Raw genomic sequence first — 16,789 nt, forward strand, 5'->3', positions numbered from 1 at the left:
TGCAGAGGGCAGGGCGGGAATGTTGGGCTGGGTAGGCAGAAGAGGGTAGAGCCTGGGGCAGGACAGGAGGCCAGGGGCTAAAGCACACAGGGCTTGTGAGCCGGATTAAAGAGCTTATTCTGCACAGGATGGGGCAATTTAAGCAGAAAAGCACATGATTTGATACTTGCTTTGAAGAGCTCACTCTAGCTGTGGTGTGGAGAACAATGTGCAGGGGCAGGGGTGGGCGCAGACAGATCAGAGGAAAGCTGAGGTCTTCCTGAAGAGAAGGGAGCTTCCAACACGGTACGATGGTGGAGGTCGGGTTCGCAGGGGAGAGAAAGGAAGGGGTCAAGGGCCCCTTCTCGATGCTGGGCCGGGGCAAGGGCATGGATGGTGGGTGGCATGGGGAAGATGTGGGGAGGAGCAGGTTCAGTGCAGGGAAGGAGCGAGCAGAGAAGTCTGAGGCTATACTGCCGTCCAGTTTCAAGGTCACCGGTCCTGCCACTTCCAAGAGGCCGTAAGCTGCCTGAGAACTTTCTTGCCATCAACTCCACCTTCCCCTGGCCTGGCTTCAAGTCTTAGATCTATGCTCAATAAGAGACACCTCGGAGGAGGAGACCTGGGGCTTTGGGGACTAATATGTGAAAAGTGATGACCAGGGAACAGCACCCATGTTCTCTGTGCATGCATTGCTAGGTGGAGTGACTCTGGGAAGCTCTGTGAACTTCATTACGGAGCAGGCTGAACATGGAGCCCTGAACATGGACTCAGATCCTTACTTTGCCATGGACTGGGGGCAGCCAACCTCTCAGAGCCTCAGTGTCTCATCAGTAAAATGGGAATCCCATCACTCATATGCAATGAGCCTCTGGACAGCAAATAAGAAAACCTATGTGAAGTTGCCAGCCTCTAGGGGATGCTCAATAAATAATAGGGGCTGGCACTTTGGGAGAGCTTTCTAGGCTACAGGCAGTGTTCTAAGCATGTTTACAGAGATGAGTTTGTACAATCTTCATTATATCCACATGAGGTGTATATTAGTCAGTGTTCTCCAGAGAAACAGAACAGAATGTGTATATATAGAGAAAGAGACTTATTTTAAGGAACTGGCACACGTGATTATGAGGGCTTGGTGAGCCCAAATCTGATGGGGTAGGAAGGATGGTAGGCAGCAGACTCGGGTGCAGTTCAAGTCCAAAGGCAGTCTGGTAGCTCGATTTGTTCTTTTGCGGGGAGGTCAGCCTTTGTTCTATTAAGGTCTTCAACCGATCAGAGGCCAACCCATGTTATGGAAGGTAATTTCTTTGACTCCAAGTGTAGCAGATGTCCATCTCATCCAAAAACTACCTTGACAGAAACATGCAGAATAATGCTTCACCAAATATCTAAATATCAAATATCTAAATACCACTGATGTATAAAATTAACCACTACAAGGTGGGTATGGATACCGTCCCCAATTTACAGAGGAGCGATCAGGCACAGAGAGGGTAAGAAATCTGCCCAAGGGGGTGCCTGGGTGGCTCCGTGGGTTAAAGCCTCCGCCTTCAGCTCAGGTCATGATCCCAGGGTCTTGGGATCGAGCCCCGCATCGGGCTCTCTGCTCAGCGGGGAACCTGCTTCCCCCTCCCTCTCTGCCTACTTGTGATCTCTGTCCATCAAATAAATAAATAAAATATTAAAAAAAAAAAAAAAAGAAAGAAGGAAATCTGCCCCAGGTCCCAGAGGAGGAATAGCAAGGCTTGACATTCCTGCTGTCTGGCTCCAGAACTTGCACTTTTAACCATGACACTAAGTGGCCATTATCATAAGCCAATGTAAATTACATTTCTCTCTCCATCCTTTTCCTGGCCTGAGAGCGGAAGGCAGAGAAACCAGGGGAGGCCCTCCCTGGGTAAAGCAGTCTGGGTGGGGCCCTGCCTTATTTAAGGAAGCAGCACGGAACCTGAGCCTTGGAGATGGGAGTGGGGGGAGATGGACGGTAGGGGGACCTGAGAGGTCATCTGGTCCCTTGACTTTCTAGAGGGGAAACTGAGGCCCAGAGTAGAGAAGGGACTCACCCAAGGTCCCAGGGCTTCAGAAAATGCTGATGATTTCCAGCTTATACTTGAGTTGTTATGTCCTAAAGGCTACCCTACATGAAATCATTTAAACTGCTACATGTGAGGTAGATAATATGTAGAAAATGAGGAAACTGAGGCAGAGTTTAGAAACTTGTCTAAGGTCACGCAGAGCAGAATCTGAGCCCAGGCACAGCTAGTACACTAGACCTCTGAGGCAAGGTTCTTGGGTGGGGGTGGGAGGTGCTGTGACAGAACACAATCCCAAGCATGCCCCTCCTTCCCAGTTTTCCCTGCCGCCGCCCCCCACCCCCCGGCTCTGACTGCAAGTTGACAATGGGCCCATATGCAATATACAATTCCTCAGGTTCCTAATGCAGCCTCTCCCTTCTGTTCACACAGGAAATATCCTTCTGCACCAGTGGCTGGGCAGACCTGAGACTCCCCGACCCTGCCCAGCTCATAGGCACATGCACACTCATCTCTTTCCACACTAGACACCTCCCAAACAGGGACACAAACACACATGAACACAGACTCTAACCAGATACATCCCAACACAGTGACACACACACTCAACACCCGAGCGCCCTAAGGAGTTAACATACGCTCATGGCATACAACGGGGAAGACCCACACATGTCCACACACAGCCCCACCTACACACATGCAACCCCCCACCTCACCCCATACATAAACCAGGGTACAACTTTCCTGGTCCCAAGAAACATATTAGCAAGCACTTGCACACACAAAACATACCAAGCCATACTCAGAAACACTCATGACATACAATTCCATGTATCCCAACTCACATTCTATCCCTCATATATGGGCGCATACACCTCTGCGGGTCCGCAGGTCAAGGCACTTGAACGGATATCTTCCCAGGGGACCGACAGCTGGAGCCACGTGTTAATACATACTCCCACATCCCCGAGTGCCAGAACCCCCAGATGGCTGCTGGTCCCCTAACTCACCACCCCCATAAATATGGGCAACACATATGTCAACACAGATCGCTCAGTCTGCCACCTCCCCCTGCCGCACCCCTCCCCCGCCCCGCCGCTAGACACACAGTCCTAACTCCTAGGGACCACCCTTCCCCAATGACCTATGCGTCACCCACACCCAGGCATGTGCAGAACCCCGCCTCCCACACCCGGAGAGAATCCTTCTCTGACCCCAGCACACAGCGTCGGAGGACTCGCCCCGCCTCTCTCCCTGTCCCCATCTCCTTCGCAAACTCCGGGTGGACCCGGGCACCTGTCAGGCCAATGCCAGGACGGGTACCCCCCCCCCCCCGCCCAATCCCGGCCTCTGCTGGGATTACTGTACCGCCCCCACCCCCGCAGCAATGAGAAAGCGCTTAGAGGTGGGGGAAAAGGAGAAGGTTTGTGTTGCAGGCGTTAAAAACTCACAGCCACTCAAGTAGGATCCCCTTTTTGGTCCAGGATCTCACCTTCGCACGGGGAAAACCCTGCGTCTCTGTTAACCCCCTCATCACCGCCGCACCACCGGAAGGACCCAAGAAGTCACAGCAGTGCCCAGTAATAAGCACAGCAGCCCGCGGGGGGCGGGGGCAGGAGCCGGCTGCCAGGGTTGCGGGGGGCCCTTCATGAGACACCCCCACATCCTCCCATGCACCCATCCGCATTCCCACGGGGAGAGCCTGAGGGGCTCCGTAGGAGAAGGGGAAGGTGCGAGTACCAGAGAGCTTAGGGGCCATGGGCTGGGGAGGGGGACACCTGAAGGGAACACTGGGCGGCCGGCAAGGACAAGCCCCCCTTAAGTCCTCTGCAGGATCCGAGAGGCGCGAGCGCCAAGCGGGAAGGGAGGCTGGAAGGAAAAATGCCCGGAGGCTCCCTTACCTGATTTTCTCTTGGAACTGCCATAATCCCTGAAAAAGAAGCAACAACAGATAGACATGGTTAGGGCCGGGTAGGGCGCGGGGCTGCGGGGCTGCGGGGCTGCGGGGAGCCCACCGGCCGGCTGCGGTCGGTCCCCGGCACCACCGCTCATGTGATCCCAGTCGGCCCGCGAGCCGCGCGCTCCGCAGCCGCACGCACTGCGCGCCGCGCCTGCCCGCGGGTCCCCCCGCCAGCCCAACCCCGGGCGCGAGCCGCGGGCCCCGCCCCGCCTCGCCCGCCCGCACCCCTGACCCCGCCCCGCCTCCGGCCGGCCCGAGGAGAGGATCTGGGGTGGAGGGGCACACCATCCCGGTCCTCAGCGGGTGGGGCAGCGCGGGGCAGGTTCTCACACTTTGTAAACAGGGAAACTGAGGCCCGGGGCGCCCGCGTCCCTCCCCTGCAGCGCTTCCCCTCCCAATTCTTTGCACCGCTTCCTCATGCCCACTCAGACTTCCAGTCACGACTGAAATGTCACCTCCTCAGCGTGTCTTCCCCAACATCCTCCCCATCTCCTCCTCTCCTCTGCATAATTAGATTTGTGTGACCCTTTGATGAAAGTCTGCCCCTGCCCTGGACCCAAGGCTCTCTGAGGTCACACTGTGGCTTGACTCCTCCTATTACTTCCCCTGGGCCTGGTGTAGGTGTGGAGATATACAGACTGCAGGCTGAATACTGAACAGATGTGGCTTTCACCTTAAAGGCTCGGGCTGGGAAACTGGAGGTTCAGCAAGCCCTGAGGGAGGGCACAGCACAATGCGAGGGTAACTGTGAGGCTAGGAATAGTAAGAATGGAGCTTGAGCTTTTGAGGGAGAACTGGGTTCAAATCTCTTCAATGGCAATAATTCAACACCTCCGAGCCTCCTTTAGGCTGCCCTGGACTAAAACTGGCTGCGGCCTGCGCGGCCCTCCAGCAAGGAATTAACCCAGGCTCCGGATCAGGCTACTTCCCAAACCCCGCCCTTATTCCTGCCTTTGGCCCCTCCCACCACCGCTGCCATTCGCGAATCCTTCGGGGAACGTCACAGGCGTCTGAAATGCTGCCTTTTGGCTAAGATCAAGTGAAATGCTTAAGGTTCCTTGAGTGCTCAGGAGAGGCTGGCTGGAGATCTATCTGGAGACTAGACGAAATGCCTTTATTTTCCCTGGGGGGATCAAAGAAAATGGCAAATGCCGGACTTTGGTGTAAGCGAACTGGCCAGCTAGGTCTGCCAGCTGGAAAGAAGTGATTTCGTGGGGGAAGGAACAGCAGGTTCATAAGAAAGGCCGTTAAATTCGTGCAGACTCCCTGATTCTGGAGGTCTGGGGAGTAGCCTGAGCTTTTGGGGAGTTAAGCACCAAAGCGATTTGCTTGCACAGCCCAGGGTGAGGGGTTCCGCCTCTCCTAGGCTCCTGAGTTTTCTAAAGTTTGGGCTCAGACCCCCAGTGATTCAGAAACGGGCTGATGCCCAGGAACCTGCATTTCTGATACATTCCCCCTACCTGCCCATCTTAGTTTGAGAACTCCCTAGTACTCCATGCTCCTTTCAGTCCTCGCATCCACACTAAGAGGAAGGTCCTATCATTCCCATTTTACAGATGAAGAAACAGAGGGTGAGCCACTGCCCAAGACCATCCAGCTTGGGAAGGAGCAGTGGTGTATGTATACACCTGCCTGCAAGAACGGAAAAGGCAGGGTCCATGGGCTGGAGGCGGACCTGGTAAATCTGCTGCCTCTGGAGGGAGTTAGGAAGGTGGGGAGTTCCCATCTGCCCCCCAAGCCTGACCTGGCAGGGCAGGCAAGCTCGTGTCCCTAGGACGGAAGGGAAGAGCAGGACAGACTTTCCTGGAGTGCCCGGAGCTCAGCTGTGGGGAGAATTCTCCGTGGAGAGGCGAGTGTTAAGTGGTGGCTATGTCCTGCCCAGCCAGCTTGCCACTCCTGGGGAGGAACTGATTCTCAGGCTTTTTTGCGGAGTGAGGGAGGCCTGGGAAAGGAGCTGTGTTCCTGCCGTCCCTGCAGGAGAAGCCCTCAGGGGCCTGGGACCACAAGGGCCCGCTGGCCATCCACGGGCTGCCCATGGTCCTGGCGGGGATGGCGTCCTCTCAGTGCCATAGCCACCTTCCTCCTCTCTCGTTTGTGCAGCTGTGGGCTCCCCAGGATTCGCTTTCAGCTTGTCAACAGCACCAAGACGGGAGACAGGCAGGTCATTATCGGGTGACAGGGGGGCACACTGAGGACTGGAAGGGGGAGAGGGACATAATTCCTCTGTGCTATGCCCAGGTCAGCAATAGTCAGCTCGGTTATTTAACATGCTCATCCGAGGAGCTGGTTACAAATTCAGATGTGGAGACCCTCTAGCCCCCCCCCCCACCCCCAACCACACTGTCTGCATCTCTGACAAGTGTTGGCTGAGAACTCCCCTTCACTACAGGCAGGAGTGGTACCGGGCAGCACTATACTATTGTCCCCATCAGGACCCAAGCCACCGCTAAGAAACTTTTCTGCTTAGTAAGAATGATGTGCTTGCAGTGCCAGAGAATCTTCCAGACAGATCCCCTGGCCAGCCCTTCCTTTAACCCAAGTATAAGCCCCTCCCACCTGGACCCCACGTTAGGGGGTGAGGTGGGCAAAGCTTAGAGAAGCTGACAACTTGTTCAAGGTCATACGATGAGCAGGGGTGAGGCTGGGATTGGGCACCGAGAACCCAGTGCTCAGATCCTCCAACACGGCCACCCTGGAGCTATGGGTGCAAGGAAGGGAGGGTAACGGCAGGTCTGTGGGGGCCTGAGAAGCACCTGGGTCAGTGGAGGGGAGGCTCCCTGGCAGTGGGGGTGGCCGGGCTGTGACTGACTGGTGGGAGAGGCCAGTAGAGGAATCTGTCACAGGGCACCTGGCCTCCAGCCCAAGCAGGCATGGCCCTCATAGGAAACCTCTTGCAGGTTTCTGGTTGGGCACTTTTGAGCAAAGGCGTTTTGTGTTTTCAGCCACTGAGTATGCTAGGCACTCCCTGATCCCTCACATATCAGGCATGGTGAGGGAAGGCAGGGGGTGCCCACCTCCAGCTGCCTTGGGCGGGACTGCAGGCCCCTCTACTGGGGTTCAGCACCCTAGCAACTCAAGATCTCTTCCCACACTCCACCCGCCCCTGGCACGCCCCCCACCCCAGGCTCCCATTCTTGCCCCCAGCTGGTGCTGATTGCCCCCACCCTGCCCGGGATTCTACCCAGGCACGTCCCAGTCTAGCTCCCTCCCAACTTGCTGCTGAATCACTCTATGCCAGGGAGCCACAGGAAGCAGAAGGGGAGGGGAAGGCCCGTCTCCCTCCAGGGCCGCCAGAAGCTAATGTCATTGCAAAGGCTTCCAGGCTGTATCCTGACTTGGTTCCATCAGCCTTCTCCTCAGCTGGTACTGAGGATGACTAAGACCCCAGGTACAGTGACCGGGCCATTCTAGCAGACTGATCCATGGGTCTGGCCTGGTTGGGGAGAGAGGTGCGGAGTTCCTCCAGCACAGCACCATACCCCTCCCTCATCTCAACAGGGCCTCCGGAGGCCTCTCCCGCCCCCTCCCCCACAATCTCAGGATATAAACAGTTCATCTCCTGGCCCTGCTTCTAGGAGCATGGACAGGTTCCAGAAGCAGACAGAGCCCAGTTCAACCCTCTGCTACGTGCTAACAGATTGGCCATCTTGAGCCTCTGTTTCTCTATCTGTAGAATGGGGATAATAACAGTACCTTAAGATTCAGGGAAGATGAAACGTACAGTGTGCATAAAAGGGCTTAGCATAGTGCCCCGCCCAGAAAATGCCATATAAATTGTCTTCGTTATCTGTCTTTCATATCTGGAACTGACCCCACCTCAGTTGCTACCCAATTGACTAAGGCTTGTTTGAACTTGGACCTCACCTTGATGCTGGCAGCATAGTACCCAGCAGGGGCTACTCCAACCCCGTTTGCAGAGTTTTGGGCTTTCACGGACACAAAACAAGCACTACTCTCTGCTGAGCATGCCCCTCCACCCCCAGAAAGACCCCGTTCCCCATGCACTGAACATCTGAACAGGGCCCATCTGGCCACAGTCATATCTTCAGGGAGACACTGACCCCTAGGAATCGGCATGCCTGGGCTCACTTATCAGGTGACTTTAACCTTCCAGGGTGGCCTACTCCCTGAGCCCCAAGCCACAAGGCATAAAGGTCCTGCATTTTCATGCTACGGCTGAAGGGGGGCAGTCAAGCTTCATTTTCCCCCCTTTTCCCTGACTTTAATTTCTCTTGGTAAGGCCTGCTGCTTCCTCCGACAACCTTCTAGTGAACAGGCTGGGCTGGAGACAGCAAAGGGCATGAGGCCGAAGCAGGGAGCGGGGGAGGCATTTAACAATTCCTACCTGCTGGTCACCTTTCTTTGCACAAGCCTTCCACTCCTGCCCTCCCCTGAGAATTCCCAGCATGCAAGGGACCATCAGTGCCCTGAAATAGGCAGGGGTGGTGGGAACCCATTTTATGAATAGGAAGACTGAGCTCCTGAGGCCTTCTGAAGTTTGCCCAGCCTCCCCAAGCTGCAGTGACATTCTCGGTGGGGTACTCCCCATGCTGAGGCCCACTGGGGAGCGGGCGAAAAGAAGGGGATGCTTGAGCAGCAGGGGGAGGCTCTTGCTGGGGGAAAGGAGGCAGCCACCCCGCCCGTCAGGGTCCTGGGATGGGAGGTAAAGCCTGGGAGAGCCGCTGAGGGTCTGGCCAGGCCAGCTCTGCGGAAGGACGCAGAGTCCCTGCCAGGTGGAACTGAGTCCTCTGCTGCCTGCCACCACCTCTCCCTCCCATTCTTGCTCCCATTAGAGAGTGCCCTGGCAAGGAGGATGTGCACACAGGAACTTCAAGCCTGATGTTCTCACCCTCCTGTCTGCTGGCTGACATTGGCCGCTCAGCCCAGGACGCCTGTCTGCAGGGCCTGCTGCCGCTTGGAACTGCTTGAAAGGCCTGCTGGCTGGCCAGATGGCTGGCTCTGGGTGACCTTGAGAGCCCAGAGGTCTCAGGGGACCTAGGTGGGTCCTGGACTATGGGGTCTGGAGTGAGGGTATGCAGCCGTGGCCAGGACAATGACAGAACCCTTGAGATGTGTAACGATGACCTTGACTGCCCTTATCCACCACTAAGCCTGTTTCCAGCTCCTGCCGTAGGCTGCTTGTGAAGGCCTGGGCAGGTACAGGAGAAACAGGACCTGCTCCGGCCTGTGAGTTTAGGGCGAAGTTGGGGGAACACAACTAACCAGCACAGTGAGAAACCTAACATTCTGAGACATTCCAAGAAGCATAGGAGTGGTTACATTCCACGTGCAGAAAAAAAGATCTGGGACTGCAGAACATCTAAGACAGGCTTCCAGGAGCAGTGGGCTTTGAGCTGAGACTTGAAGGATCAGGGGTATTTGGATCCATGCAGAGAGTAGAGGGTGGAAAGTTCTAGAATCGGGAATAAGCAGCTCCAAATGGGAGTCAAACTGGGGAGGGTGGGTAAGCAGATGGACAGGCAGGGAAAGGCCAGGCTGGTGGGGGTGGGGGAAAGGGGCGGAGGGGGGTGTCAATGTCCCTCCGTGAAATCCAGAAGATTTCAGAGTCAGGGAGAATGTGGTCAGAGTGTCACTGGAGGAAGATTTTTGTTAAGAAGCGAGGCAGGTGGTAAGGGAGCAGGATGGGAGAGCGCTGGTGCCAAGTCTGGCCCTGACATCAACAGACCCCAGTTCTGGGCCCAGCTCTGCCCCAGCGGCTGGTGCAGCAGGGCAAGCTGCTTTAAACTAACCCTTTTTAGGGAGCCCTCCTGTACTGTCGAGGGGAACGCAAGCTCCTGCAGCCACTCTGGAAAACAGCATGGAGGTTCCTCAAAAAGTTGAAAATAGAGCTACCCTATGACCCAGCAATTGCACTACTGAGTATTTACCCCAAAGATACAAATGTAGTGATCCAAAGGGGCATGTGCACCCCAATGTTTACAGCAGCAATGTCCGCGATAGCCAAACTATTGAAAGAACCTAGATGTCCATCAACAGATGGATAAAGAAGATGCAGTGTACACACACACACACACACACACACACACACACACAGGAATATTATGCAGCCATCAAAAAAGAGAAATCTTGCCTTTGCAATGATGTGGATGGAACTAGAGGGTATTATGCTAAGCGAAGTAAGTCAATCAGAGAAAGACAATTATATGATCTCCCTGATATGAGGAATTTGGGAAACAAGGCAGAGGATCATAGGGAAAGAGGAAAAAATGAAACAAGACAAAATCAGAGAGGGAGACAAACCATGAGAGACTCTTATTCTCAGGAAAAAAACAAACTGAGGGTTGCTGGAGGGGAGAGGGTTTTGCGGGGATGGGGTACTTGAGTGATGGACACTGGGGAGGGTATGTGTTATGGTGAGGGCTGCATGTTGTATAGGACTGATGAATCACAGATCTGTACCCCTGAAACAAATCATACATTATATGTAAATTAAAAAAAAATAACAATAGCAAATAAACTAATGCCTTTCAAATGACAGGCTCTGACCCCTTAGTGAGTTCTGAAACCATCTTAGTATGTCCCAATAAGCATTTTAAAGAGATAGACAAGGGGCACCTGGGTGGCTCAGTGGGTTAAAGCCTCTGTCTTCGGCTCAGGTCATGATTCCCAGGGTCTTGGGATCGAGCCCCGCATCAGTCTCTCTGCTCAGTGGGGAGCCTGTTTCCCTGCCCCCCACCCCCGTCTACCTCTCTGCCTACTTGTGATCTCTCTCTCTGTGTCAAATAAATAAATAAGATCTTTTAAAAAGATAGACAAAACGATGGTGTCAGTCATGGAAAGATCAGTATTGTCTTGTGAAACCTGTTTCAGGTGCCCACCTGTTAACTTGTCTGTCTGTGTTGGGTTATGATGGGAAATTTGTTACTACTGCAGAAAAAGTCTTTAAAAACACTGGCAAATGAACACTTGTGGCCTGTCTCCCCAGCCTTCACGTGAGGGTTCTCCCTGGGGCCCTCGCAACCTACTGATTCTCTGTGAAGCCGACCCAGTTGGACCAGACGCTGAGAGAGGAGGGTCTGGGCAAAGGGGCTTCAGGTCAGCTGAGGTCGGAGGCAGGCTGGGGGATTTTCCAGCCCCACTCAGCCCCTAGCTGGGTCTCTGTTCAGCCTTTTCAGAGCCTTTGCAAGGAACGGTCCTGCAGGGCAGCGACCTCCAGGGAAGACAGACAGAGGGGGCATGAATGCTGTTCTTTGCCCCCATTTGTGCCCTGATGTAAACTGTGGTACTGAGGGCCCTTGTGTCCAACAAGAATCCGTCCTTTCTCCACAGGATGTGTTTTCCAGGGTCCTGAGAATGGGCCCCATTGTGGCCATGTGGACAGTCCAGAGAGGCCGGAATTCCTGCCCTGGGCAAAAAAGCTGAATTCCTCGGGAGGGAAAGGGTCTCGCACGCCGCACTACCCCGCCACCCCCCCAGCTGAATCCCAGGGAGGCCCAGGCCGGGGCTGTGGCACACCCCAGAAACCTCCCAGGCCTTGTGCTTATCTGCCCAACATCTCAGAGCATCTCAGCAGCTGCCCCATCCACAGCGGAAAGACAAAGCGCTGTCTGTCTGTCCTCTCTGACTGGACTAACCATGCTGGGCAAAGGCCCCAAGTGCGCTGCCAGCCCGGGGACAGCTCCACTGCATCCAGGCCTCAGAGCAGAGGGTTCAGAGAGTGGGTGGGATGGAGCGTGGTTCAGCCACTTGCCACTTTGTGCCACAGGCAAGTCACTTAACCTCTCTGCACCTTCAGTGGTCCAGGGGAGACACAAATATCCTACCTTTGTTGGGGGGGATGACCTGAGGTCATGTGCAAAGCTCTTAGAACTGGCATGTGGTGAGAAGGCTGGCAGAGTCTGTCTTCACAGCAGGGGCTCGACTGAGTGTGGATGGCGGCCAGGATATTGGGGTGCCTGGCTGGCCTGTCCTCGTGGGTATAGACTTCATAAGAATCTGGCCCTATGGACTTATGGCCCAGGGGGCCAGCTCAGGGCCCTGAAAACAACGGGCCAGTGGGTCTCCACTTGTGTGTGTGCCAAGAAGTCCCACCTCGATGGTGACTGACAAGCAGCCTGTGAAGGACAGGGAGGCTGTGGCGCAGGCACAGAGCTGGCTTCCTGGAGGGGACATGAGGCCGCTGAGCCCACTGGCCGCAGAGTCTGAGCCTCCCACAGGCTGCCTGGCCATGGGTAACCCCGGACTTCTGGGGACAGCAGGCCAGACCTGGGGAGCCATGGAAGGGGCAGTGACAAGCGCTGTGCTGGGGTTCAATAGCAAAGTTCCTGGGCAGAAGGGCAGACGGGGTCTTCCATGTTTGCAGGCCTTCCCGGTCTCTCTTCAAGTACATCTGTCTGTCTGTCTACCCCCGCCCCCCCCCCCCCCCAGCCCATGTCTTAACTGAGGGGTGGCGGAGACCCAACCCGATCTTGTGCCTGAGCAGAAGGGTGGCGAGGAAGACCCGTTTGGGCCTCACAGAGCACACCGTCTAGTTGGCAGCGACAAGACAAACACGCAGGGGAGGACAACATACAGTCACTTTGTGATCTGCCATCCAGGTAAAAAGGATTTGTTGTGTAGGAATTTCCTGGGAACAGGAGGTCAGAGTGGTCCCCGGCAATTGGGAAGGGATGTCCAGAAGAGGGCGCTCTAGAGCCACCCTTGAAAGATGAACAGAGAAAGAGCAGAGGCAGGAAGGTTTGGACGCTAGGAGTGAGGTTGAGCAAAGGTGCAGGGCAGGAACAGATAGGGGAGCATGCGTGTGTGCGTGTGTGTGTGCGCGCGCGTGGGTATATGTGCACACTGGCGAGTGCTTGTGTGTGTGCTAGGAGCAGAGGGTGAGGGGAGCTCGTGGATGCTGTTTGCCTGGGGCGGGGGTGGGGGGCAGGACCTGTGGCCAGGGGTGGGCTCAAGGGAAGGCACACAGCTTAAATTTTAGAAGAAACTCGGTGGCAGAAACCCAGCAGGGATGCGTGTAACAAAAGGGTTTCCCCTAGAAGGTGGCAGCATCAGCTCCGCAATGGAGAGGCCGGTTTCCATCTGGTTCTGCTTTTCCCCGTGTAGCCCGCGGGATGGGCACTTTTTCGGGAGAAACAGAAGACGGCTTTGCTCTCCACACTCCAGAGGCCCCTTCTGCAGAAGTGTGTCTGATGTGGGTGTGGGTTTGTGACACACGCCGGGGCCGCCCTGCTGAGCAGTCCTCCGGGTCACCCCCTGGCTATAAGGCCGCTCGCTCCCCAGCCCCGGCCTAACTTTGAGCTGGGCCAAGGGCTCTCTGCTTCCCACGGACGCCCAGGAGCCTGTCCAAGGCCCAGCTGTGCTGATCCCTGCCTCAGCGTCCGTGGGAAAGAAGGCTTGAAGTGGGGCCCCAGGCTTCTCCCGGCACCAGCCAGGAGGGCCTCGCCTCCGGGGGCTCACGTGGTGGCCCCTTACGAGAGAACCCTGCTCTCCCAGACTTCCTCAAACTTCACATCACACATGCGCAGGCGCCGAGCCCCCAGGCGGGCCCCGCCCCTGAACACCTCCCTGACCTCGTCTCCGTCTCCGAGGCAGGTGCTTTAGACCTGCTTTACTGGGGAGGCACTGACAGGTCAAGAAACGTGCCTACCTGGAGCCACACAGTGAGCTGTTTGGGCTTGTGGCCTCCTCACACGCCCTCGTCCCCTCTCCAGTGTTTCACATTCCCGCTCAGCTGACCCCCGATGGCACTGAATGTCCCATTTCTGTCCCCAGCACCTAGCGGTGCCCCACCTCATGCTGCGCCGTAGAATGGCGACCCCCAACAGAAGTGGCCTCCTCCTGCACTGGCCCGCAAGGCAGTCACCACCACTCTGTCGAGTGCTGGAGATGCGGCTCACGCGATGCAAGAACTGACTTAATACAAATTTAACTGAAGTAGCCACAGTGCGCTGCCCAGCATGCTGCACAGTGCGGGCTAGACCACTGCGCGGAAGGCGGCTCACAGGGGAGACGCGCTGCGTGCAGCTGCCTGGCTTCACATCCCAGCACTGCCGGGTGACTGGGAGGTTCTCTGTCTTCGTGTCCACTCTGCACAGGGAAGAGCCCCAGAGCACCCACCCAACTGGACAGCTGGAGGTCAAGACAAGTCAACGGCGGTGGAGTACTTGGTGCACAGCAGGCTGGATAAAGACGAGAATGTCTGAGACACACTCCGCCCCCCACTGCCCGCTGGCCCCACGCCCTGTCACAGAGCCCCACGCAGGCCCAGTGGCTCGAGGTGGGGGAGCAGCAGCTTGGGAAGGATGTAGGGAGATGGGCCTGGCTGGCCCTAGGTGGGTGGGCCAAGGCTCAGGGTGCCTGTTTACAAATGAAGAGATCCAGGCTTCAGAGGAGAGAGTAAAGCCACTTTGCCAAGGCCAGCTTCTACCAGGCATCCTGGGGCCTAGGCCCTCACGGACTGGAGGTGGCAGGGTTGACAGCCAAGCATGGGTCCCCCACAGCTGGACAAGTGATCCTTCTCCACGAAGGGGCAGGCGGCCACTACACTCCGGGCAGCAGGCGCTGGGAATTCAGGACAAAGGGCTCTGGGCTCAGGGAACATGGGACACTCTGGGCCAACCTGGGCACATGGCCACCTGAAGGCTTCCCAAGGGCACTTCCTCGACTACTACCTCCCTGAGTGGCATGTGAGAGAGGGGGCTGACCCAGGAGTCTCGAAAGTTACCAAAGCAGCCACCCCCGGAGTTGGAGGGGGTGGCGTGGTCCCATGACCTGGGTTACAGGTTCAACTGTCTCTGCACCAGAGCAAGACCAGGGGGATGGCACTTTCTCTGTGCCTTGGTTTCCCTGACTGAAAAGATCACAGACTGGGCCCCTCTTAACTTCTGCAGGGAGGCCTCCAGCTCCCGGCCCCAGACAGGCCTGCAGGCCACATGCCGTGGGAGGGGCAAGCCCGGAGCCCTGGGTACCAGCTTCCTGCTCCAGCCCTCCCCCGAACCCTGCACGTGCTCTCCCTCCTCTGCGTGGGCTGGGCTCCAACCGGTGAATTCACTGCTCTCCAGGACACAAATTATAGATCCCAGTGGGCCAGCCCCAGGCCACCACCTTCATCCTCTGCTGTGTAATGACCCCTGAGCTTCTGCTGCCAAGAAGTCCTCTGTGGCCCTGGAGGCAGCCTGGGTCCTTTAACCCAAAAGCATGGGGGGAATGGGGTGGGTCAGTCCTCAGTGGGCGTCACCACTGAATAGCCCTCCCACACTGACTGAGCCCTTCTTTCCCAAAGATGTGGTGGGGGGATACACTGCTATTATTGCCGTTATTATTATTATTGTCATACTGTAATTGACAAGAATAGCACTTCTTCGAGCATTTACATTAGACCAGTTACCAAACTAAGCCCTTGAGCTCATTTCATCCTCACAACAGTCCTTTGTAGATTCTCTTATCTCCTCCATGATAGAAGAGAAATGGAGGATCAGAGAGGGCAAGTAACTTCCCCAAAGCAACACAGCTAGGGAGCTCAAGCTATGTCTCGTACTCCAATCTTTTACCACCTTGTGGCTGATTTTACACCTGTAAAATCCAGAGAAGCTAAATTAGGAGTAGGTGGGGAAAAGGTAAGATGGAGGCAAATACTTGCAGTCAGAAATACCGAACCACCACCATCAAGTTGTAGACACTTTTTTGGGGAGGCTACAACTTCAGCTCTCATGTGAGAAAGGAGACCCTGGCTGTGACATGTGGTGCAGGGTCCCTGACCACCTGCTCAGAGCGCCCTGGCTGACGAGTCTCCCTGGGCGGCTCCTTGGAGGTCGTGCTGCGGAACGGAGCCGCCAGCAGGCGCACAGTGGGGTCTGTAGCCGGAGGAGAGCCCGACCTCATTCAAGGGCAGGACTGACAGTCTCCAGAGGGCCTGTTTTTCTCAGCAGAGTTGCCCTGAATTCTAGAAACAGTGATGATGGCGTTAGGCTGTCCCAGGCTCTGCCTCCCTCTGACTTTCTCTCCTTCCCGTCCTCACCTCCTAATGCCACTTCTGACACCACCAGAACCTGGCCTGGCCGGGCCCCCTCTTCACCTTTGTAGCTCAGACGTTACTACGATATCTTTGCTATCTCCTCCCCTCCACAGCAGGCCCCAGTCTCCCCAGGCCTCACCCAGGGGGAGGCACAGTCTGCTGAATGAAGGCACCGATGTCCTGACTATAGACAGCCTGGCTCAGGACTGCAGGGGGGTTCGGGGCGGGGGGGCTGGCCAGATCGGTGACAGGATCCTGAGCTGGCCTCCAGGCCAGCCCCCAGAGTCCCCTATGGGATGAGGCCCAGAGCCCCGCAGGACATCTGGTTTGTCGTGCACTACTTTTGGCTGCCTTCCCTCCCCTGCCTAACTACCCCTCCCCGCCCCCACCCCACTGATCTCCCAGTATCGCCTCCCAAATAAACTGTCTGGGTTCTAATCCTCCCCAGACCTGCTTCTGCGGTATTCTAAACCAAGACACCTGTCTATCCCTGTCTCTGGCATGAAGTATCCCACCCCCCCAACTTGCCCACCAAGATCCTCATAGCCTGCCCGACCTAGCACATGGCCAACACATAGTGGGGGCTTTCTCCAGACATGCCAGCATGGGGGTAACCCACATCCTCTGTACTCTGGCTCTCAAGGTGGCTGCCGGCGGCACCATGGGTCTCCCAGAGGCTCTGACCAGTAAGACAGCCTCACGGGTGCTCTCTCTTGCACAGGATGGAGACCAGAACATGCCCTGCCATTAACCTTAAATTCTCTGGCTTGGCAAGCATAGCCTTCTCTAATCAGGAGCTGGCTTCTGCGTAATTAGATCAGACCTGACCACAGCTCAGCAACC

The 16,789-nt window shown here is 56.1% G+C and overlaps 1 protein-coding gene across 4 annotated transcripts in view; it reads right to left on the bottom strand.

Annotated features, from left to right (window-relative positions):
* SH3PXD2A (SH3 and PX domains 2A) overlaps positions 1 to 16,789 on the bottom strand; it is a 231,778-nt gene that overhangs the window by 79,728 nt on the left and 135,261 nt on the right. For all 4 annotated transcript variants that reach the window (XM_032313658.1, XM_032313656.1, XM_032313659.1 and 1 more), the window contains one exon: positions 3,914 to 3,942. In XM_032313658.1, coding sequence (XP_032169549.1) covers positions 3,914 to 3,942 — 29 coding nt within the window. The remainder of the gene's footprint in view (positions 1 to 3,913; positions 3,943 to 16,789) is intronic.

Source organism: Mustela erminea, chromosome 14 (assembly GCF_009829155.1).
Source record: "Mustela erminea isolate mMusErm1 chromosome 14, mMusErm1.Pri, whole genome shotgun sequence".
NCBI lineage: Eukaryota > Metazoa > Chordata > Mammalia > Carnivora > Mustelidae > Mustela > Mustela erminea.